The 17,257-nt window shown below is 32.1% G+C and overlaps 1 protein-coding gene across 1 annotated transcript in view; it reads right to left on the reverse strand.

Annotated features, from left to right (window-relative positions):
* Window positions 1-5,670: 5,670 nt before the first annotated feature.
* The window catches only part of LOC115961296, a 39,148-nt gene continuing 27,561 nt past the window's right edge, over window positions 5,671-17,257 (reverse strand). Inside the window, exons 2-4 of the mRNA XM_031080297.1 lie at window positions 7,788-8,082; window positions 6,811-7,047; window positions 5,671-6,594 (exon numbers count right to left, since the gene is read on the reverse strand). Coding sequence (XP_030936157.1) covers window positions 5,671-6,594; window positions 6,811-7,047; window positions 7,788-8,082 — 1,456 coding nt within the window. The remainder of the gene's footprint in view (window positions 6,595-6,810; window positions 7,048-7,787; window positions 8,083-17,257) is intronic.

A 17,257-nucleotide genomic window follows, 5' to 3' on the forward strand; every position in this document is an offset into this window, starting at 1 on the left:
CTCCATGTGTAGATTAGAATACTGGCTTTGATACTTGTCCCATCAGCACCTTCCTGAAGTCTTTGTGGTTAGCTATAAGGCTGAAGATTACTGTTCAGGTATCACCTCCATATTAATGTGGCCAGGGGGTTAGCTGTAGAGCATTCAATGCGTTGGTAGCAGATTTCTTCTCAGATATTTCCTAACTCTCTTTTGTCTTATCCTTATCTGACGTTTACCCTTGCATGCATAATTGCCCGTTGCCTAGTTCTTGACATAAGGTTGGACCTATGACCTTTACTCTACTTAGCTGAGGAGGTACTTTTTCTTGGACAACACTTCCAGTTCCTCATGATCAGATTTCTTCCACGGACCCTTAATTTGATAAAGGGTCTGTGGAAGACATCTGATCATGAAGAAATTCCATTCAAATTAAGGGTCGGTTGAGGAGAAGTACCTCCTCAGCCAAGAAATCTTTTGATTTTTTAATAAAAAATTAATACCTTTTGGAATTTTTTAACATCTATATTTTTTAGATTCATTTTTTTTTTTTTTTTTGCAATATCTGAAACTATCTAGTAGATTTCAATAGTTATAGTCATGGATTATTTTTTTTGAATTGAACCATTCTTTCTCTTATATTTCTTTATTGTGTAATTATATATATATATATATATATATATGTATATTGTTTAAATAATTTCTAAGATGTCATTTCAGAAGTTTTAATATTTGAATTTTTGAGTTATTTTTTGTAAGCTATTACACATTCAAGCAATGACTTCTTCATTAAATTGTAACATAAATTGAAGTCAGATAAGTCTACCACACAAATAGGTAGGTTTTTGTGTGTAGCACGGGTTTGCGACTAGTAAAATAATATTTTATACATATAAATTTTTTTTTTATCAAACCCCCTGAAGCACACAGTCAAAAAAAAAAAAGGGTCCCCTAAAGTAGAAGTAACGTAATCCTTGCTAGCATGTCAAAAAAAAATTAAATTAAATATTATAGTGAACCCATGAGTGAGTTGGCATATTAATTTAAGACCGTTATAAAATTATTGTGTCATTTTGTTGTATCCTTGATATTACTCAAATTGTTTTTGTCCTGATATTACACTAACCTCCAAATCATGTCCTAAAGAAAATTCATAATTTTTTACCCATAAAACTCTTTTTTTTTTTTTTTTGCCTTGCATGTCTATTTTAATTTAGGGAAAAGAGAACTTTTATTCATTTATTTTTTCCCCCTTTTCCCTCGTCATGTCAAATCGCACATGGATTCTAATTAATCTACAAAATTCCAAAGGCGTAAATGCACTTTTCGTCCCTACATTTTGGGCCAATTTGCATTTTGGTCCCTAAATTGATTTTGTTCCTATCATTGTCCCTATTTTCAAAAAATTGTTTCTATTTTAGTCCATGCCATCATCCAAGTAACGGAACCCTATTATGTGGCAGACGGAGTCCCCTGGTTGCTGACATGATGCTGACATGGCACTGACGTGACATTATAATATTATTAAAAAAATTATTTGGCAGTTTTCAATGCCACGTCAGCATTTTAATTTTTTTTTTAATTTCTGATAAAAAAAATTTCAATTTAAACTGAAAAAATTCAAAAAAAAAAAATTTACAGTTTTAAAGATTGAGAAAAATTTAGGGCAATTATTTCAATTTTTCTTGAACTTTTTGTAGAAACAAACACTAAATTAGCACTATTCACGCTCTATGTTGGCGTTTTTGTGTTTATATCTATTTCATTTTCTTCTTTCTTTTAAGATAAACCAAAAAAGTAAAATCAAAACAAAAATAAATTAATAAATATCCCAAGCAACATCAGCTAGAGATGCGTATTTATAGTGCTAAAAAACCCAAATTAGTTTGTGTGTTTTTGTGGCATTTGTCTCTCTTTGTCTCTATCTCTCTCAATCTGAGATGACTTGCTCTTAGATTGGGTTGGTTGAAAAATATTCCAAACCACGGCTGAGAAAAAGAAGAGGGAAGAAGATCAGCCCAGAAGAATTAGAAAAGGAGATCGGCCTGAGAAAAAAAGAAGAAGAAGAGGCAGAGGAGATCAGCAACATGGGCACGACATGCAATCTCTGACTTTTGCTTGTTTGTGTTGTTTGTGTTTGCTTGCTCACTCCCAAGTGCAGGAGATCGTAGCAATATAATTCTCGGAGTACCGAGGTCGAACCACAAGGAGTAGGATAGATTCAAAGACAATATAATTAAACAGTAATTTGGGTGAAGAAGAAAAATACTTTTGCTTGGTGATTGTTACAAGAATAATAATAAAAACTGATTTTAATTAATAATGTAAATACTAGGGCATCGGGGTGTTTCCCTATATTAATATGAAATTCATTGTGATCTAAGAAAATATCTATTTCATAATTGATTGTTCTTATACAATTAAAAACTTATGATTCGGTTAAACTGAGACAATTCAAGAACGCATGATAACCTTGATTAATAATGCGGTTAGAAAAGTTTTCAGAAAAACCCATTCACTTTAAAACCTGATTTCTATTTGAAACTAATAGAAATTCATCTAAACAATAAGAAAAACATGATTGAACTTATTGAAAGTATGGAAGAACTAATACATCAAATGAAATCTAACTGAACAATCAAATATGTTATCGATAAAATCTTAGAAAGAATCACATTGAATATTCATACCGTATAGAAAAAACATAACCCCTAGCCCTAGCAAAGAGTTTAGGCTGCCATTAGAGAAAGAAAAATACAAGGTTTTCTCTCCAAAATTCGTTCCCCTTCCAAACCCTAATGTCTAAGTGTCCAAAGAAAATAAAACATTTACTATTTTAATTTCCGTCCAGGTTTACAGCAGTAACTTGCGAGTTAATTTCGGCCATCAAAAATTGAGAATTTCGAAAAACTCAAAACTGGAAAGTTGTAGATATTTCAATCATGGTTCCAACCCATCTAGCCTTGTGTCAATTGGATTTTTGAGGAGAGAGATACAACCAAAATACTGATCAGTGCTCAGATCAGATTTTTCCTTTTCAGATTCTGCTTCTTTGATTTCTTTCCTTATTTTGAAGCTTCCAATCATGGTAGACGATCCAAGCACTCCAGCTGCACCTCCTTAGACATTTAAGCATGGTCCTTTAGCTCCACTTTAATTTTAGTTTAGCCTCCATTCTCTCACAAATTCCTGTAAACTCATCTTTCTCACATAATTTCCTGAAAGTAGAAAATTGCACACAATGAATAGCATTTTATTCAAGAAATTATGTAAAGATAAATATTAGGGACTAATGCAAATCATGGCTTAATTATACAAATTAAGCATAATAATAAGGAGATAACGCCCATATAAATATATAACAAGTATACATTTTAAGGCGTTATCACACCCCCCAACTTAAATCTTGCTAGTCCCTAGCAATCCACAAAGCACCCATGTCTACTAAAAGTGAAAAATTAAAACTAAAATACAAGCCACTTTCATAGGCTACACGACTGCACTTCCCATGTGCAGCAAGTCTTTGAACCCCTAAGTCACCCTGGTGGACGAGTTTACTCTCGTGAGGGTTTGTAGTGACTCTACCCACAAAAGTCAAAGGTTTCCTGAAAATTCCTGTAGCAAATGTTAGTCTGCTTTATCATTATATCATAAAAATGAACTTTCAATTTTGAGTTTGGATACTATTCATCATATTAAAGAGCTTTCACTAGCTTCACTTTTGGAGTGTGTGTGTGTGTGCATAGCCCATCCAATCAAACCGGCTTTTCCAAACATGCATAGACCAAGAATTATCTAGATTAGAGCGTCTACTCCAAAACCTCTCTTAAGTCATCAACACTATGAAAGAACACACATAGAAGTAATGGTTTCTCTCTTCAAATCACATGTGAACAAAAAGGAAAGAAGAAGTTTTAAGAATATCACATGTGTATACAAAAACAGCTGCTAAAACAATGAAAAAAGATCTCTTGGAAAAGATGTTGAATTCCTAGAAACATGAGATTAATACCATTCTTATCCCTAGTTTTTATCCCAAACACATACCAGCCATGCACCTTTAGGATCAAGTAGGACTTTAAGCTCAGTGGTAGTATAATCTTATGGCTAGGTAAAGGCAAATTGCTCTCTTTGAAATATGAGGTATATGAATCAAATGTAGAAAATTCAAGCCAAACCCAATTCATAGCAGTAACAACCAACTTGAATCAAAACAATCTTTACTCAACCATATAACCTTTCTAAAATACATGAAAGATGTGTAAGACACCAATGATTTATTGATTGATTATGTATGTCTCTTTCTTTTTCTTTTTCTCTCTCTTTTTTTTTTTTTTTTTTTTTTTTTTTTTTTTTTTCTCTCTCTCTTTTTTTTTTTTTTTTTCCTTTCTTCTTCTTTTTGATTTTTGATTTTTTTTTTTTTGAAGAAAAGAGAGACAATGGTGGTATCTAAACACATCAATTGCTCAAAACTTGAACCCCCATGAGAATACCCATTAATAAAAATGTTTTGTGGTATTGTAGAAGTATTTCTCATGGCTCAAATGATGGTGACAATGGTTAATGTAAAGGTAGGCTGAATATTTGTTTAGCTAGTGACAAAAAATTGGTGGTCTTAGGCTCTCATCTCCTAAAATTCCGCATAAACCAGCATGCCTAAGGAAAAAAATAAGTAGGATCATGGTATATCTCCCCATAATGTTTCCAGTAGTCAACCAAAAAATGTAGAGATCTTTTACAAAAACTGAAGCATATGAGAGAAATTTAAGAGTTCAAACAAAGATATACTCTCACAAATAAAAGTAAGGCTCAAGAACTCTCCATATGGGTTGAGTTTCAGCTTATATCTAGCTTGTTCATGATCCATGCATATCCAACATCCAACTGTCCGCTAACCTGGCTATTGTGCTCAAAAGTTTCCAATTGTACTTTTCATGAAAGAGTCTTAATATAGCAAATAATATAACCAACTCAGCATTATTCATTTCATCACATGATATAAAAATAAAGCTTATAACTCTATTGCATTCAAATTCAAGGTTTTTTTTTTTTTTTTTTTTAATAAACAAAAAGAAAGAAAAATAATGGAAGGTGTAGCAAAAAGTTTAAACCTCTCCCCCCAACTAAAATATTGCATTGTCCTCAATGTATCAAAGCTAAAATAAATTCAAGTATAAAGGGAAGAAGTTACCTTAAGCATTTATTTTATTTTTTATTTTTTTGAAATTTCTTTCACACCTGTAAATGTTAGCTCACAACAAAAAATAAATAAATAAATTAAAAAAAAAATGAAAGGCAAAAAGAAAATTAAAACAAATATGGTACAACTTCATAAGGTTCTTTTAGAGTTCACGTAGCATCCCAATAGGAAGGGATCTTTAGTGACATAGTCTCCTCCTCTGGTATAACTCCCCCTAAGAATGGTTTTAACCTTTGTCCATTTATTTTCAAAATCCTACCATCTCTAGGGTCCTTAACTACTACAACTCCATGGTTAAACACTTCCCTTACAATGAAAGGGCCATCTCATCTAGGTTTTAACTTACCTGGGCCTAAATATGCATATTTAAGACCATCGGGCAGCAGCTTAAGCTCTAGTTGTGGTGCCTCTTCACTTGAATGCACGAGCTTTTTTTCATTTTCTAGTAGCTCTTCAAAGCAAGGCTTCCACCCTTTATTAATTGCCATCATCTATTGTTCTTCCAAAACCTGTGAGGAATCCAACAAAGAAAAATTTTCAGATACATGAATATCACATTCTAAATCATAAGAACCAATAGAATTATTAAGAAGAATTTCAAGAGGATCAGAAAAACAATTCTTGTTAAACTTTTCTTGAACCACTGCCCCAATGAGGTTTATATAAGCACAGTCATCATCCTTATGTGGTTGTTTAGCCACATGAAATATGTTTACCTCCAAAGTCATGGAACCAAAAGTGAGTTGCATTCTCCCATTCCTGCAATTAATTAAAGCATTAGCTGTGGCAAAAAAAGGTCTACTTAAAATAATAGGGGTATGAACACTAGGATGTAAAACAGGTTGGTAATCAAGAACAATAAAATCAACAGGATAATAAAATTGTTCAGTTTTCACTAACACATCCTTAACAATCCCTCTCGGTTCCCTCACAGAGCGATCAGCCAACTGTAAAGTTATTGAAGTAGGTTTCAACTCACCAAGTCCAAGTTTTTGATATACACTAAAAGGGATCAAATTAACACTTGCCCCAAGATCTAGCAATGCATGCTCCATGATGTAATCTCCAATATTACAAGAGATCGTAGGACAACCTGGATCCTTATACTTTGGTGGGGTCTCATGTTGGATAACTGCACTTACCTGCTCTGTTAGGAATGCGGTCTTCTTCACATGATGCTTTCTCTTGATGGTGCATAGGTCCTTAATTACCTTGGCATATGCAGGCACTTGCTTGATAACATGCAATAATGGCAAATTTATCTTGACTTGATGCAAATGCTCTAGTATCTCAGATGCGGTGTCCAATTTCCTTGGTAATTTTAAGGCTTCCGGAAATGGTGGTGGGATTGGGCATTGTTCAATGTCATCAAGCCCAAGTGACTCAATTTTATCCTTCTCTTTTTCAATTTTGGTCTACTTAGATTTCTTAGTTACTAAAGGAGAACTTTTATCAATCTCTTTACCACTCCTCAAAATGGTCACAGCTTTTACTTCCTCATGTTTATCCTTAAAGCCAATTTTTAGATTTTGATTGATGGGAATGGGTTGAGTTTGGGAAGGGAGCTTCCCTCTCTCTATCCCACTCAATGAATTTGTAAGCCTAGTTATATGACTCTTGGTCTCTCTTACCTCTTCATCTAGCCTAGTGATCATGGATTCAAATTTTTGATTTTGCTCACTTTGCCTTTGAATGAAAGTACTAAGTTCATCCTCCAAGGAAGGTCTAGATGATGATGATGATGATGCATGTGGTGAATTAAAATTCCTTGGAGTAGGAGGATTCAACACATTGTCACTCTTATAACTCAAATACGGATGGTTTCGCATATTTGGGTTATAATTGTCAGAATATGAAGAATTATTTGGCTAGTATGAATTAAATGCATGTACTTGTTCTTTTGGCACATTCAAGAATGACGAAAGTGATGCACATTCATTTGTAGCATGGTTTATCTCATGACAGATTTTACACTCCTCCATTGGGTCCTCTCTAAAGACAGCACTAACATTCTTACTTCCTTTCATTTTGAGTGCCTCAATTTCTTTAGTTAACATGTGATTTTTGCACTCATGTTATCATCTTCCCTCAACTTGAAAACACTTCCACCAGAAATGGTAGTGTTAGTTCTAGTCCTATCAGTGGAGTCCATAGGGCTAGGTCCAGTCCATGCGTTAGAGTTTTCAGCTATCTCATCAAGATAATCCATTGCATCTTCGGGTTCCTTTTGTAAAAAGTCCCCTTCGCATGAGAGTTGAACAAATTGTCAGTCCCTAGGTGTAAGTCCTTCATAAAAATAGCTAACTAATCTCCAATCTTCATAACCATGAGTTGGCCAGAAATTGAAAAGATCTTTGTACCTTTCCCAAGCTTGGTATAAGGTCTCATTTTCTCCTTGGACAAAACTAGCTATCCTTCTTTTTACTTGTTGGACTTTGTGGGGAGGAAAGTGTTTCTTAAAAAACTCTTTGGCCATCTCCCCCCAACTACCTATAGACCTAGGTTTCAAGGTGTAAAGCCAACTTCTTGCCTTATCCTTAAGAGAAAAAGGAAAGAAACGTAACTTAGCAGTCTCAATAACATTTTGTGCATAGAAACTACTAATTACCTCCTCAAAAGCTCTAACATGGACATAAGGATTTTCATTTTCTTGTCCCCTAAAGTCAGGAAGTATTGCTAATAAACCTTGTTTCGGTTCTACATGTGGTGCATTAGGTGGAAACATGATGCATGAAGGAACAGAATTTTGTCTGGGATGCAACAATTCATACATAGTTCTTCTATTCTCCTCATGATTATTACGTGTTTCATCACCCATGATTGATGAAGAAGGTGAAGGCAAAGGTGTGTCAAAAAGATTACCAAAGTAAGTTTCAAAATTTTCTAATCTGCCTCTCTTGTTTCTAACCCAAATGCTCATGCAACAATGAATGCCAATCAAATAAACTAAATTAAAAACAAACAGAAAAATAAAAAAATAAAAAATAAGGGGAAAAAAATGGAATGAAGTTACCAATAGAAGAATTTCCATTGGTTGTGCTTTGCTCCCAAAAATTGCCTCTGAACACGTAGCAGCTCCCCAGCAACGACGCCAAAATTGCTTGCTCACTCCCAAGTGCAGGAGATCGTAGCAATATAATTCTCGGAGTATCGAGATTGAACCACAAGGAGTAGGATAGATTCAAAAAAAATATAATTAAACAGTAATTTGGGTGAAGAAGAAAAATACTTTTGCTTGGTGATTGTTAACAAGAATAATAATAATAACTGATTTTAATCAATAATGTAAATACTAGGGCATCGGGGTGTTTCCCTATATCAATATGAAATTCATTGTGATCTAAGAAAATATCTATTTCATAATTGATTGTTCTTATACAATTAAAAACTTATAATTCGGTTGAATTGAGATAATTCAAGAACGCATGATAACCTTGATTAATAATGCGGTTGGAAAAGTTTTCAGAAAAACTCATTCACTTTAAAACCTGATTTCTATTTGAAACTATTAGAAATTCATCTAAACAATAAGAAAAACATGATTGAACTTATTAAAAGCATGGAAGAACTAATAGATCAAAAGAAATCTAATTGAACAATCAAATATGTTATTGATAAAATATTAGAAAGAATCACATTGAATATTCATACCGTATAGAAGAAACATAACCCCTAACCCTAGCAAAGAGTTTAGGCTGCCATTAGAGAAAGAAAAATACAAGGTTTTCTCTCCAAAATTCGTTCTCCACAGCCTCCCTTCCAAACCCTAATGTCTAAGTGTCTAAAGAAAATAAAACATTTACTATTTTAATTTCCGTCCAGGTTTACAGCAGTAACTTGCGAGTTAATTTTGGCCATCAAAAATTGAGAATTTCGAAAAACTCAAAACTGGAAAGTTGTAGATATTTCAATCATGGTTCCAATCCATCTAGCCTTGTGTCAATTGGATTTTTGAGAAAAGAGATACGCCCAAAATACTGATCAGTGCTCAAATCAGATTTTTCCTTTTCAAATTCTGCTTCTTTGATTTCTTTCCTTATTTGAAGCTTCCTATCATGGTAAATGATCCAAGCACTCCAGCTGCACCTCCTTAGACATTTAAGCATGGTCCTTTAGCTCCACTTTAATTCTAGTTTAGCCTCCATTCTCTCACAAATTTCTGTAAACTCATCTTTCTCACATAATTTCCTGAAAGTAGAAAATTGCACACAATGAATAGCATTTTATTCAAGAAATTATGTAAAGATAAATAATAGGGACTAATGCAAATCCTGGCTTAATTATACAAATTAAGTATAATAATAAGGAGATAACGCCCATATAAATATACAATAAGAATACATTTTAAGGCGTTATTAGTGTTTGTATCGTTCTTTTGCTTCTTTCTTTGTCAATCTCCGACTTTTTTTCTCTCTCTAAACTCGAATCCCTCTCCCTCTCTCTTTTTTGATCAATGATGGTGGTAGTGAGTTTGATGACTTTATGGGCATGGGTTTGTTGACTGATCAGTGGGTTTGATTGTGAGAACGTGAAGTTTGATTTTTCTGGTTTTGGGTTGTTGATGATTTTTCTAGGTTCATGGGTTTGATTATTTGCTAAGAAAATCAATAAAAGAAAAGAAAATATTGATTATTTTAATTTTCTGGGCAAGTTCATCTTCTTTTCTGTAGAACATGAAGAATAGTTCTGAGTTCACCTACACTGTTCTGGGTTTGCTCTTGATTCTGGGTTTTATTTCTTGTTTTTCTGGATTTGGTGGAGATTAGATTTGGTTGCTGGATTTGGATTTGGATTTGGGTTTGCTAGAGATTGGATTGGTTGCTGGGTTTATTTCTTGAATTTGGGAAGAACATGAGGAACTGGATGTTATGTTCTTACAGAAAAAAATAATGAAAGTAAAAAGAAATATATAAATATATATATATATATATATATATTAGATTTAAGGCCAAAAATAATAATAATAATATGAAAGTAAAAAATTAAAATGCTAAGGTGGCATTGAAAACTGCCAAATAATTTTTTTAATAATATTTTAATGTCATGTCAGTGCTACGTCAGCACCATGTCAGCAACCAGGGTACTCCGTCTGCCACGTAATAGGATACCGTTACTTAGATGACGACAGAAACTAAAATAGAAACTATTTTTAAAAAATAGGGACGACAATAGGAACAAAATCAATTTAGGGACCAAAATACAAATTGACCCAAAATATAGGGACTAAAAGTGCATTTACGCCTATTCCAAATCGCTTTTACTTCCCTTAAAAACAAAAAGAAAAACGAAATAAAATTCTCATAGGTTCATTATTCATGTGACTTTGAATGAGGTGATGAGCTAGCTAGGCTAGGATCTGGCTTTGGCCAGCAAATTTAAATTATTAAAACTTTTTGTATTAATATTGTTTTCTTTGTTTTCTAGAATTCTGCATGTCAAAATTGATGGCATTAATGTCTACCTACTAAGAACATGGTACAGCTACAGAGTTGAGAATCAAAAACTTTAATTCAGACCGACTTTTTTTTTTAAACCCTCATGGCCTTAATCATTCTTATTGTACTATTTTATTGATATTTATTTTTCCATATCCTTTTAAAATAAATAATAAATATTAAACAAAACAATTTTTAATTTCAGTAGCATCTGAAATGAAGTGGCAGTTGTTAGTGACCAATAATTCATTTTTGTAAGGGATAAACACTATACTTTCTTTTTAAATGATAAGGACATGAGGTATTATCATATAAATTATTATATTATTATGCATTAAAGGAAGAATAACTTCTACTTTCTCCACATATTTTCCATGTTTATTTACCTTTTCATTTTTTTTAATTTATTTATTGAGAATTAATTGGATTTTGTCAGACTAAAAAAGGGAAGGTCCACGTTTGATGTATATATGGAGTATGGACGGCGAATAATGCCCAGTGACTCAGTGTTTTCTTCTTCTTTTTTTAGAGTTTTATCTTTCTCTTTCTCTTTTTATCTTTATTTTATTTTATACTTGATAAGTGTTTAGTTTTCTATAGTTTCAAACTTTATCTTTGTTACTTTTTTATTGACGAAAATTTATAATCTATATATATATATATATATATATAAAACCGAAACCTTTGAAACTCTCACAATTTTTCACATCATCATTTTAATTTAAAAAAATTTTAATTTTTAAAACTAAATAGTGACAGAGTCCTAATAGGAGTCTCTTATATATATATATATATATATATATATATATATATATATAAGACAAAATCTTTAAAAACCCTAAAACAATCTCCTCTGGCCGTCTCCACTAAGAGAGAAAATCCTAAACTTCAATTTTTTTGGTACGCTTGCTATTGCTTTTTCTCTTTTTTGTGAATTAGTTTTTTTTGCTTTTGTTTTGTATGTAGTAGTACTTTACAATATATAGTATAACTACAAGTATTGTAGTAAGTTTGCTAACTTTTTGTGTGGTTCAAAGATGCTATATTCTATATTATTTTAGATTATATACCCTTAAGCTTTACCTTACGGAGACGTATGTACAAGTTTTCAATTCATTTTGTGTGGATATTTTCTCACAGCTGTGGAGTAAGGTATACGCACTATATGTTATCTTATGTTTTCTCTTATGGTGTTATGTTTCTTTGTTTATTAATTAAATATTATGTTGGAAGCCTATATTATTTGCACCTTCAAAGTGTTCGACAATGTTTGAACCAAATTTTTCATCAATTAGGGAGATTTGGATAAAAAAAACTTAGAAAAGCTTTCCATCCTTATTGAAATTGTCTCGCAATAATGACTTTTATTTTTATTTTATTTATTTATTTATAATTTGTAGGTTCTGAATGTTTTGATTTTTAATTTTATTGTCTTTTGAAAGTTTGACCATCTAAATTTTTGGGTTCAATTTTTTGCAATATTTGAAACAGTTTAGCAAATTTCAACTGTTATAATTATGGATTATTCTCTTGAAGGTAACCTATCTTTCTCTTATATTTCTCTATTTGGTAGTCATATATATTTTGTTTTGTTTCAATAATTTCTAGGCAGTGCCAGTAAATTTTCTGAATTTTTTTTCCCCTTTCGATCGTTTTAACATCAGAACTTTTTAGTTATTTTTTTTTCAATATCTAAATTTGGCTTATTCATCAAATTGTAACTCAAAAAGATAGGAGCAATTCACGCAATAGTATAGTTTCATAATCAATTTAAAATTTTATAAAATTATTTTAGTCTATTATAAATAGGTAAGTTCCCGTGCGTTGCACGGGTTTCCGACTAGTTTTATATATGCACATTAAAAATGTATTGTGTTTAGGGGCAAGGTTTTAAAAACCAGACCAGATTGGCCAGTAGAATCAGAAACCGAGAATCAGTCCGGTCTAAAAAAATGCCTAAAATTGATAAAAAAAACCGGTTAAAACTGAGAAAAATAGATCAAAAACTGAAAACTAAAGGCAAATTTGGTTTTGACCATGTTTTTGTGGGTGGTGGCAGTGGTGGTGGTGGTGGTGGTGGTGGTGGTTGGGGGGGGGGGGGGTGTGGTGGGAGTCATTAATTAGTCACTTAGGAGGAGTTTGGGGGATTTCTGCTCCAAGCCAACAATATCGAAATCCCCAAATTTTACCGTGTAAGCCGGAATGCCAAGCTTTTGACAATGGTTTTCATTAGTGCAATGGGCGGTTGTTGATATGGGGTGAACCGTATATGGCCAATACCAGAGAGAGGAGGGATCTAAAATCGTTGGGCTATGCTTAGTGCCTGAGAGGAGAGGTTAAGGGGTGAAAAGTGAGAAGTGAGGAGAAAAGTGAATAATTATGTATTTAGGTATAATGAAAGCAATAATGTTCTAATTGTGTTTGTTTTTTCCTCTCTAGAGGACATCGTTTCAATAAATGGTTTAAGTGTGATAAAAAGAATCAAAATGGTAGCATTTTTATTTTCAAAGTTTCCCTTAAACGATGTCGTTTCATAAGATTTGATTTATATATATATATATATATATATATATATAGTATGTTATATATTTAAAAATAAAAAGTAGAATTTAAATTGTAATTCAACAAAATTCAAAAAAAAAAAAAAACTGCTAGAGAAACTTTTTTTCCTAAAAATTACACTCTCTATTTAAATATATTTCATGCACATTTAATATAGATTTTCCTAAAAACTAGCACACACTAAACTAGTAGTTTACTCTATTTCAAATCCTAAATTTTCCTTTTTGTGTAATCTTACCAACAATAGGTAAATTCAAATTGAAAAATTACATTAAACTCAAAATAAATAAAAAATGCCTCATCGCATGTGCAGAGCGCATGTGATGAGGCTAGTGTCTTTTAAACAAATAAGCAAAAATGTATTTTCTCTTCAAAAATAATAATGGCACATAATATATCTCATACAAGATTTAAGATATTTTTATTGTTAGAAAATAAGATTCAAAAGCCCTCCATTGGCTGAGTTGATTTTTTTTTTTTAAATCCAATTGTCAACCACCATCGACCATGCCATTGTCTGATAGAGGTAGCTTGTGTGGCTCGATTATGGCCTTTTCTGTTGGTGTCATTTGCATTATGTCTTTTAAACAAATAAGCAAAAATTAATGTATTCTCTTCAAAAATGATAATGACACACAATATATCTTATACACGATTTAAGATATTTTTATTGTTAGAAAAGAAGATTATTTTCGTTTCAAATTTTTTTCTAATGTAAAAATCAAATTTAGCTAAATTAATTTATTGAATATCTTAAAAAAAAAAAATTATGTGTAATGTTTGAGTGAAACATTAAAAAAAATTCAAATAATTTATTGGACTTAATTTCGTGTACCAAACCATAATCAGAATCAAAATTGTCCTGAATAAAATTTTAAAATAGGAAACTGCACGCAAAGCAACTTTTTTTTTTTTTTTTTTTTTGAGATAAGAGATAGACATGCAAAGCAACTTAAAACCTAATACTTCCACTTTAATTGTCGCATAAGAATGGAACCATTCCTAGCTAGATCTCCCAAGTTTAAATGGTCAAATTAGGTTAAAATAAGCAAGTAATGGGGGAGGTAGAATTTGGGGGTTCTCACTCAGTGGGTAGGCTGGATTGTCGTGAAAGTAAGGTGCTCCAGCATGCATTTTTAGCAATTGATTTGGTATCTCATTTTAGAATTTTTAAAAAGAGTGGCATGTTTTTCCTTTCCTCACAAATAAAGCATGTAAAGTTAAATTGTCCCATCATATAGGTATAGAAAAAAAAAAATGTAAGTACTATAAACCACCAAATATATACCGAAAGTTTGAGTTGATACCATCAAATCCATCATACCACCAGAAAATCTATCAGTTGTAAATTACTTTTATATTACACCTAGCATTGCTTTTTGCCGTTTTATGTAGTCTATCTTTCAACTTTTTTGAAAAAATTTGGAATTTTGGGGAAAGTTATATCTTAAAAAAATATAGAGAAAAAACTTTTAACCGACCTATAAATATAATGGGTTTCTTCACTTTCTCCCAACAACTAATTAGTTCCATGGATTGGCTTTAAAGTAGAAGAATTTATCTCTTTGTCATGTTTGGCGGGGAGGAAAAGAATCTCTTCGTGGAAAGAAAAAAGAATCAAAGTTAAAATTTAGTCTACGTAGGCAAAAATATACATGTGTCTAGGTTCGATGATTATGATAAGCATCATCAAGAAACTGACACTAAGGGAGCTGAAAGTTCAAGATAGGGATGGATATAGGTACATTTGGATATAGTTGAAAACTGAAAATTGAAAATACTGTAGTTAAATAATTTTTAAATATGTGAATAATACTGTGAGATCTATTTTTAGTGAAAAAATTGCTGTAAAATGAAGTTTGTGGATCTCGTAAATAATGCACCAGATCCACTAGTGTGTGCTGTTCAGAAAAAAAGTCAACAATCACGGCTTCAAAAAAAAAAAAAAAAACAAACAAACAAATGCAGACGTAGACGTGGGGTTGTGGGAAGCGCAGAACGCGCTTCCCAAACGCACACATACACTAGTGAGAGGGCTTTGCTTTTGGCTTTTGATGTTCACCAAGAGATCAAAGTTTGACACGGCTATTGCTGCCACTGAAATTCTTCAAAAAACCACGTACGTACTACTCTTTCATGTATACGTAAGGGGGGTGAAGGCTACGTAATTTCCAAACCAACCATGGTTTGGTCTCTCCCAACCCAATAGGTCTTGTTACGTGCGCCGTCTTGTCTCCTTGAGAGGGGGCTACCAATAATCTTAGCCTCTTTGGTCTTCGGTCCACTTGTCAGTGGCCAACTCTTTGACACTGACCCATTCTCACTTATAGCTTCAATAGAGGAGATCATGAGGTGTGTGTTACTTCCACTTTGGAGTTAGGATATAGATATTTAGAGTGTGTACGGTCAAACTTGTCGTCAAGGATGCCAACTAGACTGTCAGCATATTCCTTGATCTCGCATTTGGATATTTTTGGAATTAAAAAAATTTCAGTCTGGCTACCGACACACCAAAATTTACATCCAATTTCACAAAATGCTTGACTTTCAACTTGTGATTGAATATTAGGCTTATCAGCACTTACACACAGAACCACCACCGTTTGGATGGTTTTGTGTTTTGATACGATTTGTGATCCAATTCGACTTAAAAGTGTTAGTGTTTTAAGTAAGATTTAAAAAAAAAAAAAAAAAAAAACTTAGTTGTTTTGGGTATTTATTTGGTCATGTTTTTGCCTATTTTGATCTCGTTGTTTGGCGTTTTTATTTGTTACTTCAGATTAGGATTTGCTTATTGATGTATTGTAATCGTGGCCTCTGTATTTTTTCTTTGAAATAGTAAAATAACTACAACTTTGTAAACGTAAGTATATTGTCAAATTACATAAATTTTGTGTTGTGTGACTATTTCTTTTGCACATTTTTTTTCCTCTATCTTTTGCATCTCATAGACTTTAGGAATTAGGTAAAATTCCTAACAACCACCATGGGTACTTGCTAGAGACAAAAAAATTAGTGCACAAATCATAAGGTGATATTTAAGCATGTTATGAATTTGAGTGTGTAGTTAAACTTAGATGCCTCTAGCATTATTTGGACTAACAAGTTTTAAAACTAGTAGATTAAATTTTGTAGCACCATCAATAATTATTATTATTAAATTTTTTTTTTTGAGAAGGACAATCATTTTAATTAACCTCAACATATAAATACTTTTAAAACGTTAATGATATATATATTATATATATTAAAGTCCAATCAACTTATTTCATAAAAAAATCATATATAGATGAAGATGATTTTAAACGTTAATGATATAATATATATTAAAGTCCAATCGATAATTGACTAATATCAATCAACCCGTGACTCATATGCCATGTTATCAAAGGAAAAACGAGGACAAAAAGCCTGTTTCATATATAGAAGTAGAATGGCTGATAATCGTAACAATGTGAAATAAAAGATGGAAAGTGACTTTCACTAGGAAAGCCGTGTGACGTTGAAATCCTTTTTCAAAGTAAGACGGAAAAGTGACAAGCTTGATAATCCATTATCTTCAAAGGCAAAATGTGGGTCCTCTAAATATCTATTACGGATTTATAACCCTAGATATAAATAAATGTAAATGTTATCGGATACTCTAGATGAAAATCTAGGGTATCTTTTCATCTTTGGCTGTAAATGGAATCACATCTTTGGTTGCTTTGCTTCATAAAATAAAGATTTACGAAAGTTAAATCAGTCCCATACCTATATATTGTGTGTCATTGTGTCAGCCAAATATTCTTGATAATCTATGTAGTCGAATTGACTACTTCATTTTTTATAAAAACTAAGTTTGGTAGCCAAGATAATGGTGACAGGTGGGTGTGTCGAAGATTTTTGACAAGAAAGGAGATTTGAATCATAGTTCACCTTATTTGTAGATTCGGACAATGTCATTGAATTAAAAGAACCTTAATGATAATATAGATGAGTTAAAATTATAAACTTTTTTACCTTTATTTTGGTTTTTTTTTTTTTGTGGTAATAAGCATTTTTTATATGCACGAAAACTTACTATAATTTCACTTTATAT

Source organism: Quercus lobata, chromosome 9 (genome assembly GCF_001633185.2).
Source record: "Quercus lobata isolate SW786 chromosome 9, ValleyOak3.0 Primary Assembly, whole genome shotgun sequence".
NCBI classification, from domain to species: Eukaryota; Viridiplantae; Streptophyta; class Magnoliopsida; order Fagales; family Fagaceae; genus Quercus; species Quercus lobata.